General features: G+C 41.2%; 1 protein-coding gene across 1 annotated transcript in view; it reads right to left on the reverse strand.

The window, feature by feature from the left end:
• The window catches only part of LOC108718692 (obscurin), a 235192-nt gene extending 217038 nt beyond the window's left edge, over window positions 1–18154 (reverse strand). The window contains exons 1-2 of the mRNA XM_041565749.1: window positions 17786–18154; window positions 61–1195 (exon numbers count right to left, since the gene is read on the reverse strand). Coding sequence (XP_041421683.1) covers window positions 61–1186 — 1126 coding nt within the window. The 5' untranslated portion in view covers window positions 1187–1195; window positions 17786–18154. The remainder of the gene's footprint in view (window positions 1–60; window positions 1196–17785) is intronic.
• Window positions 18155–20679: the final 2525 nt, after the last annotated feature.

Consider the following 20679-nt stretch of genomic DNA (forward strand, 5'->3'; position numbering starts at 1 on the left):
TTTATTACTCCTGAGCATGGAAGTAAAAATACTAGAGTAACAAAATATTCAAGTCCTTACCATTTACTATAACCAGCACTGAGCTGTAGGTCTGTCCCGCCAGATTAGAGGCTGTGCAGGTGTACAAGCCATTGTCGATTTGCTTGCAAAATAAAATTCTCAATACAAAGTTCTCTTGCTCATCCTCATAAATGACATGCCTCCGCCCCTCTGTGATAATGTCTCCATCCTTTTTCCAGACAATTTCAGGTTTGGGTTCCCCGGTTACATAGCAACTCATTTTGGCGTGCTTCCCCTCAGTCACCGTGCAAGTACGGGTAAGAACACCAAATGTTCCATCACGGCTCATTTTTGGTGCGAGGGAGGCAGCTCTTTCATAGTCAAGACTCAAGCTAAAGCCAAGGCTGGATAATGAATCCACAGCTCCATACGATGTGGCATTGGAGTCAACGGTACCGATGATTGATGTGTCTGATTTCCTCATTTCTTCCCGTCGTTTTTGAAGGTGGGACAACAGAGAAGTTGTTTTGGCATAGGTAGGCTCCAGAGCAGTTGTGCTGTTTGAAAAAGAATCAATCAACAATGATGCGGAAGCCGTGGCTTGTCCTACAGGGTTCTCTGCCCGACATAAATATGTTCCACTGTCTGAAAACCTTATGCAGTGTATTTTTACAGAGCTGGACTCACCATTATCTATAATCCGAATGCGATTGGAGTCAAAACCTTTGCCAAGAATTTTCCCATCCTTTTCCCATTTCACTGTTGGTGAGGGATTGCCTTGGACCCTGCACTGAAATGTGGCATCTTCTCCTAGACTAATCTTCGTGGTGATGGGTTTCAAAATAAAGAAGGGTGAGCATTCTGCAACAGTGCCTTCCTTTTCATCCCCTACTTTGATGGTCACGGCTGCAAAGGCTTCACCAATGGTGTTGATCGCCCTACAGATGTACTGACCACTGTCTTCAAATCGTAGGTCATAAATGGTGATTCGATACAGGTTGTCCTCTTCTATCATTTTAAAACGACCTTCCGACTTGATTGGGAGTTTGTCCTTCTCCCATGTGACCATGGGAGTTGGGTTTCCTATTATCTGGCAACTCAGGGTGGCATCTTTCCCCAAAGACATCATAAAGGCCTTGGGCCTGGTGAGGAACCGTGGTGCCCCGCTAAATAAACTGTAATCCATTTTGGTATTCTGAAAAGAGAACAAAAATACAGCTGGTTAAACAGCAGAAGACTCCCAGAAGAAGAATCTCACCCATCCTATCCTACCCCTTAAATACCTAACCCCTCCCTCCTACTTTCTTTCTTACTCTCTCTCTCTCTTTCCTTCTTTCTATCCTTCTCCCAGCCTCTCTTCTTCCTTACGTTACAATGCTGATTACTGTACTTTGAAAAATCAATAAAGCTACAAAAAAAAAGAGAACAGAAACAAGATGATGTTAGAGATTTTCATAATTTTTCGGTTAAACCATGCTTATGAATAACCAAGGGCATTCCAATGCTGGAAAGATCACAGCCTATTGCCTGAAATCTGAGATGTGGAATTCTTAAAAAGAAGGGATACTTTGCTACCTGATGAATATCCCAATTTAGCCATGGTAGATCTGTTTTGATGGCAAGGGACGGCTGATTTCCAGGGAAAACACTACCAAACAAGACCTACACAAAGCTTAATTGCATTGGGAAAGAAGCATTAAACCTTTATGGTACTGCTATTTTGTTGCTGAGGCCAATGGCAAGGGTAGACCTGTTACAATGGTAAAGGACAGCTGACTTTTCTGGGAAAATGTGGGGTCATTTGTATCTAGGTGTGACCTGTTTGGATCAAGCCAACAATAAGACTTATGGCTTTAAGGTGTAAGAGTACTTTGGCGTTGGGAAGATAGGCTTAAGAAATAGCCATGGGCAATCCAATATTGGAAAGATTTCCACCTATTTCCTCAAATATGAGATGTGAAATTCTTTAATAGATGGGATTCTTTGCTACCTGATGGATATCCCATTTTGGCAGGGATAGAATTGTTTCATGGCAAAGGATGACGGACTTTTCTGGGAAAATGCAGGGCCATTGGTAAATTGAGACATAACCTGTCTAGATCAGACCAACAACAAGGCTCATCATGGCATAAGAAGAAGAAATGTGGTTTAACAGTACAGGTATGGAACCTATTATCCAGAATGCTCCGGATTTGGAGTTTTCTGGATAAAGGATCTTTCCGTAATTTGGAGCGTCACACCTAAAGTCTACTAGAAATTAAACATTAAATAAACCCAATAGGCTGGTTTTGCTTCCAATAAGGATTAATTATATCTTAGTTGGGATTAAATACAAACTACTGTTTTATTATTACACAGAAAAAGGAAATCCTTTATAAAAATTTTGGATTATTTTTATAAAATGGAGTCAGCCTTTCTGTAATTCGGAGCCTTCTGGATAACATGTTTCCAGATAACAGATCCTATACCTGTACTTTGATGCATTCCACAATTAAACACTTTTCTAACAAACAAGCCATACTCTTGAGCTTTTGTAAAGTGGGAAAGAAACATCACAAGACCTTCTGACCTATTGATCTCCATGTAGATATTTGGTTGCTACGGTCTTTGACTACCGGCTTACAAAAATTAAGGTTGTGAGCGCTGAGGGTGGCTATGTTTTTGGAATTACTGTACTTTCTGTTGATACCCTTTCTTGTTCTTCTCCAGTCTGGTATTCAAACCACTATCTGATTACAGAAGTCGGTGACCCTAACAACCAAGTAGAATGTTTGGATCACTGCTATGGCATAGATACAGTTCATTATTATGTAGACTTCCTTTTAAAAAGGTTTTCTATTCTCCTCTTTGAAGGTCCAAAGCAAGATGCTACTGTGTGCTACAAGATGCTACTCTATGAAGAATTATTTATCCTCTATTAGATACAGATGTGAAGCTTTGGTGTGATTGCTCAAATCAGTAATGTAGGGCAGGTACCTCCATCTCTCCAGACTGCTCTCTTGTCCTTTCCCTATCCAAGTTGGATATAAAAGGGAAGATTTTTGGATGCCGACACAAAAACAAAGCAAGAGTTCGACACCTTAATTAATATCTGGTCTTGATTCAGATTTAGGGGAAGGCTTGTAGATTGTAGGAGGACAGGTTTGGGTTGAGTTTGCTGCTGAAATGATGCCCATAGACTCCAACGGGAAAAAAAATGTTGCGTGTCCAAAACATTTACTGTGCGTCAAAAATAATTTGTTGCCCATATTTTTCGCAGACGGGGAAATTTTTGGAGAATCGAAAGGGGTCCAATTCGCCCATCCGTTTATGTGCTCCACCACGAATTGAACTGCCCAGGCCCACCAAGGGATGTAACCAGTGCCCAAGCTGGAGAACAACTGGTTCAGCTCAATTTAGAGCAACACTTGAGAAGCCAAATGGGACAAAGACCTACTCGTTTGGTGACCTTGCTAAACAGCCTTTCCTATTAATGGATGACGTTAGCAATTAACATACTAATTCTGTGTCCTTGGAATAACACAACAATTTTATTTCAATACAGGCATGGGACCTGTTATCCAGAATGCTTTGGACCTGGGGTTTTCTGGATAAGGGATCATTCTGTCATTTGGAACTTCATACCCTAAATCTACTAAGAAATAATTTAAACATTAAATAAACCCATTTTACCACAAATATTGGTTCATGTAGTGCAGTTACCACCAGGTACAAGGTACAGGTATGGGGCCTGTTATCCAAAATGCTCGGGACCTGAGATATTCCGGATATCGCATATTTCCATTATTTGGATTTTCAAAATTTGAGTCTACAAAAAAAAATCATATAAACATTAAATAAACCCAATAGGCTGGTTTTGCTTCCAATAAGGATTAATTTTATCTTAGTTGGGATCAAGTTCAAGCAACTGTTTTATTATTACAGACAAAAAGAAAATAATTTTTTAAAAAAATTGGATAAAATGGAGTCTATTGGAGACAGCCTTTCCATAATTCAGTGCTTTCTTTCACGGGTTTCTGGATAACGGATCCCAAACCTGTACTGTTTTTTTTTTACAAAAGAAATCGTTACGTTACATTTTAATTATTTGATTAAAATAGAGTCTATGGGAGATGGCCTTCCCATCATTTGGAGCTTTCTAGATAACGGGTTTCCGCATATCGAATCCCACACCTGTGCTCCCTAAACGAGTGGTGTATTGAATTATTAGCCCACACGTAAGTTGTTAGAGATGAATGAGCAGTTGCATTGTGAGCAGTGAAACCTCAGTACATTGCACTGCCTGTTGTATCTATTACTGGACTTCATGCCAAGCCTAAAGTCACTTTCATTCCTGGAATGCTCTCTTGCTTTTCATCCTGCAGTTCCTCTATGCTTCTTCCCTTGGACTAGACTTTTGTATTACCAATATAAATATTTTATTTAATCTCTGTAACTCAAAGATCTCATAAAACCTTGTTCCTTTGCTTTAAAGGGGTTGTTCACCTTTAAATTAACCCTTAGTAAGATGCAGAGAGTGATATTCTGAGACAATTTGCAATTGGTTTTCATTTTTTATTATTTGTGGTTTTTAGAGTTATTTCGCTTTTTATTCAGCAGCTCTCCAGTTTGCAATTTCAGCAATCTGGTTGCTAGGGACCAAATAACCCTAGCAACCATGCACTGATTTGAATAAGAGACTGGAATATGAATAGGAGAGACCTGAATAGAAAGATGAGTAATAAAAAGTAGCAACAATAATAAGGGGCAGATTTATCAAGGGTCGAATTTTGAGGGTTAAAAAACCCTCGAATTCGACCCTCAAAGTAAAAATTAGGGATGCAACGAATCCACTATTTTGGATTCGGCCGAACCCCTGAATGCTTCGTGAAAGATTCGGCTGAATACCGAACCGAATCCGAACCCTAATTTGCATATGCAAATTAGGGGTTGAAAGGGGAAAATATTTTTTACTTCCTTTTTTTGTGACAAAAAGTCATGCGATTTCCCTCCCTGCCCCTAATTTGCATATGCAAATAAGGATTCAGATTCGGTTCGGCCTGGCAGAAGGATTCGCCTGAATCCTGTTGAAAAAGGCCGAAACCTGGCCGAATCCCAAACCGAATCCTGGATTTGGTGCAACCCCTGTAAAAATCCTTCGAATTCGAATATCGAATTCAAAGAATTTAGCGCAAAAGCTTTGATCGTAAGATCGAATAAAAATCGAACTATTCGAACGATTTTAATCGATCGATCAAAGGATTTTTATTCGATAAAAAAAAACTTAGAAAAGTGCTGGGAAGGTCCCCATAGGCTAACATTGAACCTCGGTAGGTTTAAAGTGGCGAAGTATGAAGTCGAAGTATTTTTTAAAGAGACAGTACTTAGATTATCGAATGGTCGGATAGTGGAACGATTTTTACTTCAAATCGTTCGAATCATTTGATTCAATCAAATTCGATAGAATTTGACAAATTCGATGGTCGAAGTACCCAAAGAAATACTTTGAAATTCAAATATTTTTCCTTTTCGAATTATTCACTCGAGTTTAGTAAATCTGCCCCTTCATGTGTAGACTTACAGAGCATTTGTTCTTTTACATGGGGTCAGTGACCCCCCCATTTGAAAGCTGGGAAGAGTCAGAAGAAGAAGGCAAATACTATAAACTAAAATAATTAAAAATATAAGAATAGTTAATGAAGACCAACTGAAAAGTTTCTTAGAATTGGCCATTCTATGACATACTAAACTTAATTTAAAGGTGAATGCCCCTTTAAGTTACTTTATAGTTATTTTTGAAAATGGTCTGTAGTGACTACAATCCATTCACTCACATGGTCTCTAGAGAGAAACACAACTGGATGGAACAGATACAAATTCCCATTCAGAATAAAGGTCGTCCCTACACAACATAAAGGTTCAGCGATGGGGTCCAACACTTGTATTCTAACATCTCCAAGAATTACTTAAATTGAATTAAAGGAGAACTAAAGCCTAACTAAAGAAGTAGGTAGAAATGTTGTACATTATGTTTTGTGCTTCTGTACCAGCCCAAGGCAACCACAGCCCTTTAGCAGTAAAGATCTGTGTCTCCAAAGATGCCCCAGTAGCTCCCCATCTTCTTTTCTGCTGATTCACTGCACATGCTCTGTGCTGCTGTCACTTACTGAGCTTAGGGACCCACTCACAATATACAGTACACATAGAATAGAAATGTCACAATATAAGGCTGATTAGTAATTAATACAGATAATTACTACATGGCAGCACAGAAACCAGTGCAATTAGCATCAGAATTTAATAATCAGCAAACCTGTAGCATCAGCTTATATTACAGGGGAAGCTCATTTTCTGCTGGATAATTAGTGACGAGCCCTAAGCTTAGCTTCTCAACAGCCAATCAGAGCCCACTGAGCATGTGAGTGTCACAGACACTTTCCAAGATGGTGACCCCCTGTGACAAGTTTGAAGTCCTGGATCATTGCTGCTATTGACAAGCTCAAACTTTAGCCTCGTGCAATAAGTTGACTATTTAAAATGTGCCATTTTTAACCATATTCATTTTTAGGGTTTAGTTCTCCTTTAAATTGAACTAAATCCCTCGCTAACGTTAAGGAATATGTCGTGAAACAACACAACCTATTCATTGCTGCATTTTAAAAAGAGGCAAAAGATTATTTTTGTATGAAGTGAGCGGCAGCTTGTGGTGATAGGGAAGCTGTGGATAGAGGTGGTAATGGGGAGGGTTACAGGGGTGCAGGGGGGCAAGTGGGTGGGGCCCTGTGCCAGGTAATGTCGCCTTTGGTGACAATATTACTTGAGCAGCCCTAGTATTGGAGCCCATGATGGCAGCCCTGGAGGGGAGTAGTGAAACATCACATGATTTATTATTGCAAGTGCATTGATTATTCTATATATAGTGAACAAAGTACCCCCTGTTGTAAAATATAAGGATATTATAAGTCACCGAGGAGTTCCGGCCAAGTATTTTTATACAGGTCATGGAACTCTGAGGTGACTTCTAATATCCTCATATTTTCCAACTAGGGGAACTTTATTCATTATAATACGCAAGCTTTAGTGAGTCATGTGACAAAAATGACATCACTAGTCACCATTTATAAGGATCTAATTTACAAGATATTCATGGCTTTTGTGTATTATATTCCGATACACTTCCCTATACAGGTAACGCCCAACACCAAGCATCTACTATAGGCATGAATGGCTCAAGCAGTGAGAGGGGTTTCTCTGCTGCAGCTGATAATAATGGTTCTGAACTACAAGTCACAACACTCTGAGCTCCAAAACACCCCACCTAAAGTTCCACCTTGATATTTGTGTAGGACACAGGGAGCTTGGGGTGCCAAGCACAGTCGGATCTGTCACTGCTCATTTCATTCGGACACAACTCCCTTGTCTCAGAAAGGAAATTCTGTACAAATCCCATCACCAAAATAGCCTTCTTAATCTCTCAGCAATGCCGGACTTCATATGTACATTCCTACTAATTCTCCTACACTCACGTCACTGACACTAAACACTCTACTTTCTACTATGCCGTCCTTCCTGAGATGTTACACACTGCAACACTGCAACACTGCAGGGGACTGTTCCTGCTGAATTGTGCTTAGTACAGGGAATACCTATGCTGCCATAGTTTTATGGAATCTCTCTGTACAGACTATGAGCAAACTTAGGGGCTGTTCCTGCTGAATTGTGCTTAGTACAGGGGATACCTATGCTGCCATAGTTTTATGGGATCTCTCTGTACAGACTATGAACAAACTTGGGGGCTGTTCCTGCTGAATTGTGCTTAGTACTGGGAATACCTATGCTGCCATAGTTTTATGGGATCTCTCTGTACAGACTATGAACAAACTTGGGGGCTGTTCCTGCTGAATTGTGCTTAGTACAGGGGATACCTATGCTGCCATAGTTTTATGGGACCTCTCTGTACAGACTATGAGCAAACTTAGGGGACTGTTCCTGCTGAATTGTGCTTAGTACAGGGGAATACCTATGCTGCCATAGTTTTATGGGATCTCTCTGTACAGACTATGAGCAATCTTAGGGGACTGTTCCTGCTGAATTGTGCTTAGTACAGGGAATACCTATGCTGCCATAGTTTTATGGGATCTCTCTGTACAGACTATGAGCAAACTTAGGGACTGTTCCTGCTGAATTGTGCTTAGTACAGGGAATACCTATGCTGCCATAGTTTTATGGGATCTCTCTCTGTACAGACTATGAGCAAACTTAGGGGCTGTTCCTACTGAATTTTGTAACTTTGTAAATACAATCAATTGAATATTCTGTATTGTTTCTGAAATAATCAAGTTTATCTTCACTATCCCTCTCTCAGCATCTGTTTCTCTTCATTCTCTCTTCATGCAGCAGTTGGGTGTCAGATATTCACTGACAGTTAGATCCAATATATCTTATAGGGGGGCTGCTTTCCTAGCAGATGTATTAGAGCTCACTCACATAACTGATTCCAGTACAAACAGAATAACTTTTGCACAAATTCTACATGTAGAGAGACATGATGTCTGGTGAGTTTAATAGAGTGAGCTCTAATACATCTTCTAGGCAAAAGGAGCCCCCCTATAAGATATATTGGATCTAACTGTCAGTGAATATCTGACACCCAACTGCTGCATGAAGAGAGAATGAAGAGAAACAGATGCTGAGAGAGGGATAGTGAAGATAAACTTGATTATTTCAGAAACGTTTTATTACTCATCTTTCTATTCAGACCTCTCCTCCAGTCTCTTATTTAAGTCAATGCATGGTTGCTACGGAAATTTGGACCTTAGCAACCAGCAACTGGAGAGCTGCTGAATAAAAAGCTAAATAACTCAAAAACCACAATAATAAAAAATGTATACCAATTGCAAAGTGTCTCAGAATATCACAAGTTAATTTAAAGGGGAACAACCTCTTTAAGGCAGCTGATACAATAGTTATTAATATTCCACAGATGCTGCTGAGAAATGTATCGACTAATGGAGGAAACAGAATCTGCACCGGGATCACCAAGCTGCCAGTCTAAAGCCCCAGAGACAGGAACATTAAACTTGAAACTAGTGATGGGCGAATAAATTCTCCAGCCACGAACTTGCTGCTAATTTCCACGTTTTGGAACCGGCAAAACTGCAGCAAAAATTTGGATGCGCGTCTGAATAGGCGCTTGCGCCAAAACTGTCTCGCGTCAACATTATTTGGAAGCCAATTGACTTTAATGCGGGCGTCAAAATTGACGGGGCATGCAAATTCACTTTTTCGCAAATTTTTTGCTGTTTCACAAATTTTGCGGGAAATTCGTGAATTTTTTGTCCGAAGCAAAACTGGACAAATTCGCCCATCGCTGCTTTAAACTACAATTTTGGAACAACAGTAAAAAATTTGGAAAGCAACTGAAAGATGTTTTTAATTCTGGTGAACAATCTGAAACAACTGAACTGAAAAAAGTAATTTGGAAGATGAAAAATCCCTTTATTTCCTAAAAGGACAAGGGATCACTGATTGTTGTTCAGGTTGTGGTCAATCATCCAGGAAATAATGAAGTGTTACACAAGACTGAAACTGCAAATAACGGCCTTTGTTACAAAAACAAATTCAAAAGCATAAAAAAGAAGGTTTAGTTACCCTTTAGTGAGTGAGTCTATGATGCGACAGAATCAGCATGTGATGGGGCTGAGAATAGTAATAAAAGTTACTGCCACATGTACATTGTGATAGTTGTAAAGTAATGGAAGCAATCATAGCACTATCACGTCTATAAGCATTCAGCCAACAGGGGGAGCTCTAATCCGAGTGTATGTGGAATTAAAGGATAAGTAAACCTTTAAAACAAGTGAATGTAAAATTGATGAGAGTGTTATTCTAAGAACTTTCGCAATTTACATTCATTATTTATTTTCTTTTAATTCCAAGATATTAAGGGATACACGTACTGTTAATATGGATGAATTTTGTTCCAACAGTGCCACCTGCTGGTCAGTTTCCCACAAGTCTGACCACCAAGTAGTCAAGGAAGTTGTCAGGAGAAAGAAAGAGGCTGCTCTGATGTTCTTCTGCTTAGGAAAGCAATTAGAAACCTTTCTCAAATCTTTCCTAAGCAGAAGAACATCAGAGCAGCCCCTTTCTTTCTCCTGACAACTTCCTTGACTACTTGGTGGTCAGACTGGTGGGAAACTGACCAGCAGGTGGCGCTGTTGGAACAAAATTCATTCATATTAAAGGACATGTCAACCCCCATAACAAAAATTTTATCAGTGAAAAGCCTCTTTGCATGATTTACATACCAACTATTGCAGTCCTAGACAAGTAATCCGATAAGCAGCTCTGTTGATTTCGGCTTCCTGCTAGTTTCCAGCACTATCAGCCTCTCTCCCCCTCCCTTCAGAATGTGTGCTGTTGTTTGGCGATACGCACATGCGCAGTTCACAAAAAATCTAGCGCATGCGCAGTTAACTTGATTAAGCCTGGGCAAAAGTATCCAGCCGCATAAAGAGTGACCTCTAAAGACACGCCTGTGTCTTCATTCAGCCAATGGAAAAAATAGTATTTCTTGTTGCTATAGGCGCTGTATTCTGCCAAAGCTTTAACTCTCTGCTCCGCTGCTTCTAGCCCATATTTCATCGTGCTGACTGCAGCGAGGAGAGCAAGGGAGCGGAGATATTAACTGTTGCACTGCCCTAATCTATGTAAGCTATTATCAATTTAAAGAAAGCATAATTTGCACCATCAAATCCTCTTTTGTTTTTTTATTTTTGTACTGTTATATTATATGTTTATTTCATTTAAAATGAATTTGAGCCCTAATAAATTCATGTAAAACGTTCCTGCGTAGGTCTTTGTACAAACTTTGTGTACATAAAGTTTTATTGAATCTGAAACCTCAGCGTAGAGGCCAGAAGGATGGGGCTATTGGTGCATGCGCATTGCTATAGGGAAGAGCGCAACCAGGAAAAAATGGCCGCCGCGTTAATCATTGCACAGAGATTGAAAGAATGCATCGGCGCAGGGAAGCTGGAGCGCTTTTCAACGCGAAAATAATGCGGTTCGCATGGGGCTAAGGTAGGCTACACAGGCATACTAAAAGTCAACAACAGCTTGACTTTTCCTTTAACAGTACATGTATCCCTTAATATCCATTAAAAGAAAATAAATAATGAATGTAAATTGCGAAAGTTCTTAGAATAACACTCTCATCAATTTTACATTAAAATCATGTAAACATTAAATAAACCCAATAGGCTGGTTTTGCTTCCAATAAGGATTAATTATATCTTAGTTGGGATCAACTACAAGCGACTGTTTTATTATTACACAGAAAAAGGAAATCATTTTTTTTAAACATTTGGATTATTTGGAAAAAATGGAGTCTATGGGCCTTTCCGTAATGCAGAGCTTTCTGGATAACAGGTTTCCAGATAATGGATCCTGTACCTGTAAAGGTATAGGACCTGTTATCCAGAATGCTCGAGACCTGGGGTTTTCCGGATAACAGATCTTTCCTTAATTTGGATCTTCATACCTTATGTCTAATAGAAAAATCATGTAAACAATAAATAAACCCAATAGGCTGGTTTTGCCTCCAATAAGGATTAATTATATCTTAGTTGGGATCAAGTACAAGCTACTGTTTTATTATTATTCGCTAATCGCCATATATCAAATTTTTCAGCGGGACAGATTTGATCGTCGCTAATATCGGGCTCTGGTATCACATACAATGACGTAGTGACAAGGGGGCACAAGAATGTCACTTATCATTATTATAATACAGGTATGGGACCTGTTATCCAGAATGTTCTGGACCTGGAGTTTTCTAGATAACGGATCTTTCCATAATTTGGATCTTCATACCTTAAGTCTACTAGAAAATCATGTAATCATTAAATAAACCCAATAGGCTGGTTTTGCCTCCAATAAGGATTAATTATATCTTAGTTGGGATCAAGTACAAGCTACTGTTTTATTATTACACAGAAAAAGGACATCATTTTTTTAAAAATTGGATTATTTGGATAAAATTGAGTCTATGGGAGAGGACTTTTCCGTAATGTGGAGCTTTCTGGAAAACGGGTTTCCAGATAATGGATCCTGTATAGGACCTATTATCCAGAATGCTCGTCTACTAGAAAACCATGTAAACATTAAATAAACCCAATAGGCTGGTTTTGCTTCCAATAAAGATTAATTATATCTTAGTTGGGATCAAGTACAAGATACTGTTTTATTATTGCACAGAAAAAAAATCATTTTTAAAAATTTTAATTATTCAGAGTCTATAGGAGACTGCTTTTCTGTATTTCTGAGCTTTCTGGATAATGGGTTTCCGGATAACGGATCCCATACCTGAATGTGAATTTCACCCCTTGTTCCTAAATAGATGGCTGAAATAGGCTAAATAGATGGAATTCTTCCCTCATCAGCCCAAGGGCTTTTTATCCACAGATCATGACCTGACAAATGGTTCGAATACTTTTGGCAAAAGGTTCAGGTAACGAGCTGCCTGCCCCCTGTGTGTATGTCGGTAGTTCCGCCTACTCACAACACGTGACACGGCTGCTTATCCACATACGTGGCCAGACAAACATTGATCTCATACATGGGAAGATCTCATTGGCCCAAAAACATAGGAAATGAGGGGAAATGAAAGCTCTGATGCCACAATTGTGGCAATCCTTCATTAAAGGGGTGGTTCCCCTTTAAATTAACTGTTAGTATAATATAGAGAGTGATATTCTGAGACAATTTGCAATTGGTTTTCATGTTTTATTATTTGTGGTTTATTACTTATTTAGCTTTTTATTCAGCAGCTCTCTAGTTCTGCCATCTGTCCAAATTACCCTAGCAACTGTGCATGAGTAATAAAAAAAAAGTAGCAATACCAATAAATGTGTAGCCTTACAGAGCATTTGTATTTTTAGACGGGGTCAGTGACCCCCAATTTGACAGCTGTAAATGATCAGAAGAAGGAAGCAAATCTATCTATCTATATATATATATATATATATATATATATATATATATATATATATATATATATATATATATATATATATATATATATATATATATAATAATTAAGTCTAATTGAAAATTGAAAAGTTGCTTAGAATTGGCCATGCTATAACATACTAAAAGTTAATTTAAAGTGGACCTGTCACCTAGACACAAAAAGCTGTATAATAAAAGTCCTTTTCAAATTAAACATGAAATCCAATTTCTATTTTTTATTAAAGCATTCGTAGCTGTTGTAAGCGCATTTAAAAATCTCAGCTGTCAATCAAATATTGTCTGCCCCTCCTCTCTGACATAGGGGCGGGGCAGACAATTACTTTCACTTTCCATTCAGCACTTCCTACATGTCACTGCTCTCCTCACATTCCCCAGTTCTCTTCACCATTTAATTGTGTAGCCAGGACATGGGGATGGACATCAGGTCCCCCATTCTGGTGCACAAACAAGATTCTGAGATGATACAAGACTTGTCTTAATAACAGGGTCCACAAAATGGCTCCTGCCTGCTTGTTATAATTATGAGTTCCCAGACTGATGGAAACAAGATTCAAATAATTTATATAGTGTTTATTTTGCTTGACATGTGATAAAATAGGATTTTGGATAATTATTTTAAAGGTGAAGCACCCCCTTTAATCGGGTGCCAATCAGGTGCACAGGTTACAGTAAAATTGCATTTTGCAGTTGAGGTTGTAAATGAGCCCTGGTCCCCACAACACATAACAGTGATCCCCATCAGAGCCTCTAATTCAGTGAATTGTAGTTCCAAACAGTAAAACATAAACAGGGAATCATTCTACATGGGGTATAAATGTAACAGCCAGAGAGAGAGGTCTCAGATTTCTATTAATACACCACAGAGGGGGGATTTGATCCCAAAAATAAAATGATGCCAGGCAAAATAATGAAATGATAAAAGGTTGCAAGACAATTGATTTCATTCTGGAGGAGACCTGACTCCTGTTACTAGTGATGGGCAAATAAATTCGGCTGGCACGAAATTGGCGGCGAATTTCCGCGTTTCGCTGCCGGCAAATAAATTTACCTGCGTCAAAAAAATTCTGAAAAGTCGCTCGCATCAAAATCACCGCGCGTCAACACTATTCGGATGCCCATTGACTTTAACGCCAGTGGCAAAATTGACACGAGTGACTTTTTTTGGTCAATTTCCGATTTTCACGTTTTTTTTGCAGAAAATTTAGATTTTCAAATTTTTTTTCGTGAAACTTTACCATTTTCAAGGTTTCTTTGCAAAACTTTAAGTTTTTCACGATTTTTCGTGAAACTTTCCGATTTTCATGCTTTTTTCCTGAATTTTTCGTCCTTCACTACCTGTTACATGTTATTTTGGGAGTCACAGAAAGGGATAAAGAGACACTAGCGATTACACTAACAAACCCCAGTGACAAAATAAAAGGAAGATTTACAGGGAAGTTGCATTACAATGAGATTTTCTTTCATCAGGTATAAATGCATTTTGGAGTTTAAATGCGCATCCATCTCCGTGTAACAGATCACATGGATTAAATCTCTTATTATCATTATTGTCAGTGTTACATGGAGATCATTCCTGTAGAGTGTGAGACTGAGGTATCGCTGTTAGACTGGGACACACAGGTCCTACTAAAGAACACTTAGGGGCACAGTCACAAGGCAAAGGGAAGTAGAACTGGAGACAAAAAGGATTAATGGAGTAAAAACATCAGAAAACATGGGGTGGAAGGACAATGGGGGGGGGGGGTTGTCCTGTCCACAGTCTGCCCTGCTGTCTCCATCTTGCCCTACAGTTTCCATGTCACCCCACTGTCTCCATCTTGCCCTACAGTTTCCATGTCACCCCACTGTCTCTATCCTGTCCTATAGTTTCCATGTCACCCCACTGTCTCTATCCTGTCCTATAGTTTCCATGTCACCCCATTGTCTCCATCTGGCCCTACAGTTTCCATGTCACCCCACTGTCTCCATCTTACCCTACAGTTTCCATGTCACCCCACTGTCTCCATCCGGCCCTACAGTTTCCATGTCACCCCACTGTCTCCATCTGCCCTACAGTTTCCATGTCACCCCACTGTCTCCATACAGTTTTCCATGTCACCCACCCACCATGTCCCCACTGTCTCCATCTGGCCTACAGTTTCCATGTCCACTGTCTCCATGCCTAGTTTCCATTCACCATGTCTCCACCTAGTGTCTCCATGTCACCCACTGTCTCCATCCCTACAGTTTCCATGTCACCACTGTCTCCATCATGTCCCATGTCCCACTGTCTCCATCCTACGTTTCCATGTCACCCCCATGTCTCACATTGTCTCATCTTCCTCCATGTCACCCACTGTCTCCATCTGGCCCTACGTTTCATGTCACCCACTGTCTCCATCGGCCCTAGTTTCCATGTCACCACTGTCTCCATCCGGCCTACAGTTTCATGTGTCTCCATCCGGCCCTACAGTTTCATCTTGCCCATGCCCTACAGTTTCCCTGTCACCCCTGTCCACATCATTCCATTGCACTGTCTTTTCATGTCACCCACCATCCATGTCCACCATGTCTACAGTTTCCATGTCACCCCACTGTCTCCATCTTACCCTACAGTTTCCATGTCACCCCACTGTCTCCATCTGGCCCTACGTTTCCATGTCACCCCACTGTCTCCATCTTACCCTACAATTTCCATGTCACCCCACTGTCTCCATCTTACCCTGCTTTTTAAGTCGCTCTACTGGATCCATGTATAGCAATTTCCATATCTGTAATGTACCAAGTAGCACTGGCTAAATGGGTGGCAGCAGGAATACTTCTTTTCTTAAAGGCATAAACTAAAGACTGGACGGGTCAGAGAGTTTTAGTGCTGGTGGCAGGCACAGGCAGGGTTAATACATAGGTCCAGAAGTGAGAATTCCCAAAAATCCTTTTAGAGTGACAGATTTGTCAGTTGTCAGGGAGCGGAGAGTTAACAGAGCTGCCCTGTGACTTGACTCTCCCAAAATAGTCCCAGCTGTCTGACTCCATCTCGGCCGCATGGCCATTTGTAGAAGCGCAGGGCTGAAGGGCTCACAGTTTGGCAGCCCAGACCGGCCCACCTACTGATAGCAGCAAACACTCAATAACAATAACACTCAATAATGTGTTTAATATGGATCAGGCTTGTTATCATGCTGCATGGCTAATTGGCACACCAGGAACCAGTGCAGTCTGCAGCACACATTTCAATGACGCTGCTAATTCAGCCTGTGCATTTCTTGTACATCTGCAGAAATGGATTCTTTATATTATGTAGGGGCAACAATGTGCTTTCACTTATAATTATAAGGTACAAGGTAAGGAAGAGTCTTTGCAACTCCCGATCTACAACTCCCAGCTCAGTGCACAAGGGATTCTGGGATGTGTAGTTCACCACAAGAATGACGGTGTTTTGCTTGTATAACAAATCATTTCCAATTTTGCCTCTGTTTCTCTTTAGACACACCCACTGCGCACACTAAACTGCAAGTGATTGGATATCTCGGCTATAATTCTATTTATATGGATTTAATCTGCTAAAGCCTCCTCAGCTAATTTTCAGTATTTCACCTGCCGCCAGTGTCAGTATCTGCCCCCCAGTATTACATAGGGGGATCCCCATCATTGCTCTGCCGTGATAATGACACCAGTGGCCCTTACTTGGGGCAGAAGCCTCAGACCACATATTTGTATTATTGTCTATTTGTTACTTTATTTATGTTTATAGTGGTGCTGCTGTGCATATATGTCCCATTCCAGCCTGGTATCAGTCATCCGCCATTCATTGTTTAGTTTATTTGGCAACAGACATTGTGTATCCCTCAACCCAGCCCACCACAGACCCCTGCTAAACCCCAAGTGCTGCACCCACAAACCCCTATACCACCAACAACAATCTCTGCCTGCTCCAACTGCTATATCCCAAGCATTGCACCCTAAAACCCCTGTACCACAAACTACTATAACACAAGCTCTGACCCCTCAAACTGCTAAATCTCTAGCACTGCACCCACAAACCCCTGTACCACAAAACACTATACCACAAGTTCTAACCCTCTAATTACTTATATCCCAAACACTGTACCCACAAACCCCTGTACCACAAAACACTATACTACAACTGCTAAATCCAAAGCACTGCACCCACAAACCCCTGTACCACAAAACACTATACCACAAGTTCTAACCCTCTAATTACTTATATACCAAACACTGCACCCACAAACCCCTGTACCACAAAACACTATACTACAACTGCTAAATCCAAAGCACTGCACCCACAAACCCCTGTACCACAAAACACTATACTACAACTGCTAAATCCAAAGCACTGCACCCACAAACCCCTGTACCACCAACCACTATACTACAAACTCTAACCCCTCCAACTGTTAATCCCAAGCACCGCAACCACAAAGTCCTGTACCACCAACCACTACAGCACAAGTTCTGCCCCAACAACTACTAAATCCCAAGTGCTGCACCCACAAACCCCTGTACCACAAACCACTATACCAAAAGCTCTGACCCCTACAACTACTAAATCCCAAGTGCTGCACCCACAAACTCCTGTACCCTTAACCATTATATCCAACAATTAAATCACAAATCAATTAAACCACACAAGCCTTGTACCCACAAACACTAAACTGTAAGCTCTGCACTCCCAAACCAGTGCACTGCAAAGTCTGCAATGACAGGTAACAGAACCCTCTGCACCCCCTAACTGCTACACCACAAGTTGTGGACCAGAAGTAGATCCCAGTACCTCTCTTGTGTTCTTGAGAAGTTTTCAGCCTTCTGTTTGGATGTGGAACAGCTGCGGCCGGGCCCCTCTGTACATGGGGAGCCTTATCTACAGAAATATCTCAGGGTTCAGCCAGAAAGGGCAGTAGATCCAGGATTTTGTAAAGACCCACTTGGTATGCTCCAGGTGTGGGGGTGCAGGGAGAGGAAGTTTGTAGTTTTAGACTGATCCCCCCTCCTACTGTCTCCTTGTGCTCCACTCCAGCCCCAGAGGCAAAGAAAGTCACATGAAGGTCCTGCTGATGGGAGTCTGTATGGGTGGGAGGTGGGCCTGTGTCTTCCTGGGGCTTCGCTCTGCTCCAAGTCCAAAATAGCCCAAAATAGCCCGGGTGTCACTTACTGTGCAGATAACATTTCATTAGATAAAGGGAGGGGGTGGGGAGAGGCCACAGATGCACTGGGACTATAGGACTGACCCAAGACCTGCCACTTTCCACACTAGGGGGCCCATTTACGATTGTCTCCTAGAGGATATTGGATTGTTCTCCTTTGTTATTATGTAAAGCAATATCTATGGAATATGTGTGTCAAACAACATCAACATTTTCTACTAAACATTTTTTAAAATTCAATAAACCTTTAACGAGAACAATTTGTTCAACCATTTTCGAGTGGACATTAACGGAGACTGAAATGGAGAGGGAAGGGAGTTTATTAAATAGACTATTAAATAGGCCCTGGTGCTTTAAATACTTCCCCGGCCATTGTTGGACTACATCTCCCAGCATTCCCTGAGAAGCTCTGCCTTGGTGTCTCTGTGCCGGAATGGATATATTGTTTACCGACATGACTATACACTATGGGTATAAACTATAATGCCATGGATATATACAGTATAAATTGACACAGCTATTTACTGTACTGGAGTGTACTTCTCTGTCTATTTGTATTTAGACATTTTGGTTGGGAGCTGCCATACTGTTTACATTAGACAGACCAGTATCATTTGCCTGGCAGGGAACATTCCTTCTCTGTTTATTTGTATTTATACATATGGCTGAGAGCTGCACTACTTGACTCAGTGGTTTATATATTTATATATATATGCAGACTGGGTTCCAGTAGGTAAGCAGCGCTGTCCTGTTGCACGGCTATAGCCGGGGGATACTGTGCAATAAAGTCGAACTATTAATGACACCGTTAACGCTTCTGGCTAAACAAACAGTGCATTCTACATGGACACTCCAAGGATCCCAGTGATTGACAGGGGCAGGAGGTGCGTGGGTTTTCCTTGCTCTCAGTCTCCAGGCTGGGATGTTGGACGGATGGAGTTGTAAATAAACTGCTGCCTATAAACATCCCCAGCTCCACTTGAATGGATTCTTGAAATTCACCATTGCTTCCCGGATAAGTCCATCTTAGCAGGGGAAATGCATCCCATTGGCCATTTGGAGAAATGGGGGGCTCGTTTATCATTGAGCCAAGAGCAATTACAAGAGTGCCGAGGGGTGCAAACTTGTGCCAATTAGGGGCTTAGAGGTTGCACCAGGCTAAATATCGGCTAATTGTCTCCCGTCAGCCTATTAAAGGAGTCAGTTAGGGCTCTTACAAACGGGCGGTTTTACCCTGCACTCCGTGCGTTATGATTTCTTCCGTTCAGCCGCAGGGGAGAGCAGGATTAGACGCACTCAATTATTATCAAGGGGGCTGTATTCACACAGACGCATGTATGCACTGAACGCAAGAAAAATGCTGCATCCCACCTGTCTTTGGTGCTTACATGCGTCTGTGTGAGTACGTCTACTCATGCGCTCCCCTGCGGCTGAACGGAAGAAAACGCAACGCAGGAAAAACCGCCCGTGTGTAAGAGCCCTTCATTATGTATCAATATGCAGAATAATTTACTGACTTCTCCAATAGGTGCGTCTATCCCCATGATTATTCTCACTATTTGGGAATTAGATGCGCAATATACAATAATTCAAGGATTTGTACGGTGCAGAACTATTTTTGTTCCTTTCATGTCTACCATTAGTATTGCACTGGGGTCTCCTGCCCATTAGGGCTGTAATCTGAATGGCCCCCCTTGTGACCTCAGGGGCCCCCTTCCGACGTCCATCACCCCCTGCTCGTGCAGCGACGCATGCATCCGTAGTGGCTGTAAATGGGCGCGGAAGTATTTGCAGCATCCACAGGGAGTAGATCTGGGCCAGAGGGGCCCATTGGGTTTTTTTCCCAGTATCCCCGGCCCAGTCCAACCCTGTCTCCCATATAGTTCTTGCACAAATACCGGGACACATGGATCCAGAAAAAGGAATAGGAGTCATCAGGAGAGTTTTGTCACCCATCCGCTAATCTGGAAATTGGTTGGGTTTCAAGATATCCTGAAGAACCCAACTGCCATTACCCTTGGGGGATCTATCCTCTTATCTTCGAGTAATAGGGATAATCGGCTCCTGGCACCATCCCCACTTCTTATCCATTGAATAAAGTCCAAAGATGACTAAATTAGGTTCCTCTTACTCTTTAAAGGTACATAAGTAGCCCCAACTAAAGCAACCCCGTGCCACCCAAGGTGCACCTACCCAGACAGAACCCACCTCTTCCCACTCCAACAATACAGGGCGAGTCCATCTATAGTAGTGATCCCCAACCAGTGGCTTGTGAGGAACATGTTTCTCACCAACCCCTTGGCTGTTGCTTCCAGTGGCCTCAAAGCAGGTGCTTATTTTTGAATTCCAGGCTTGAAGGCAAGTTTTGCTTGTACAAAAACCAGATGTACTGCCAAACAGAGTCTCCTGTAGGTTGACAGTCCACATATGGGCTACCAATAGCCAATCACAGCCCTTATTTTGCACCCCGCACATTTTTCATGCTAACTTTGCTCCTAAACTTAAAAGTTGGGGACCCTAGATC

The sequence above is a fragment of the Xenopus laevis genome, chromosome 6L (assembly GCF_017654675.1).
Source record: "Xenopus laevis strain J_2021 chromosome 6L, Xenopus_laevis_v10.1, whole genome shotgun sequence".
Classification (NCBI taxonomy): domain Eukaryota; kingdom Metazoa; phylum Chordata; class Amphibia; order Anura; family Pipidae; genus Xenopus; species Xenopus laevis.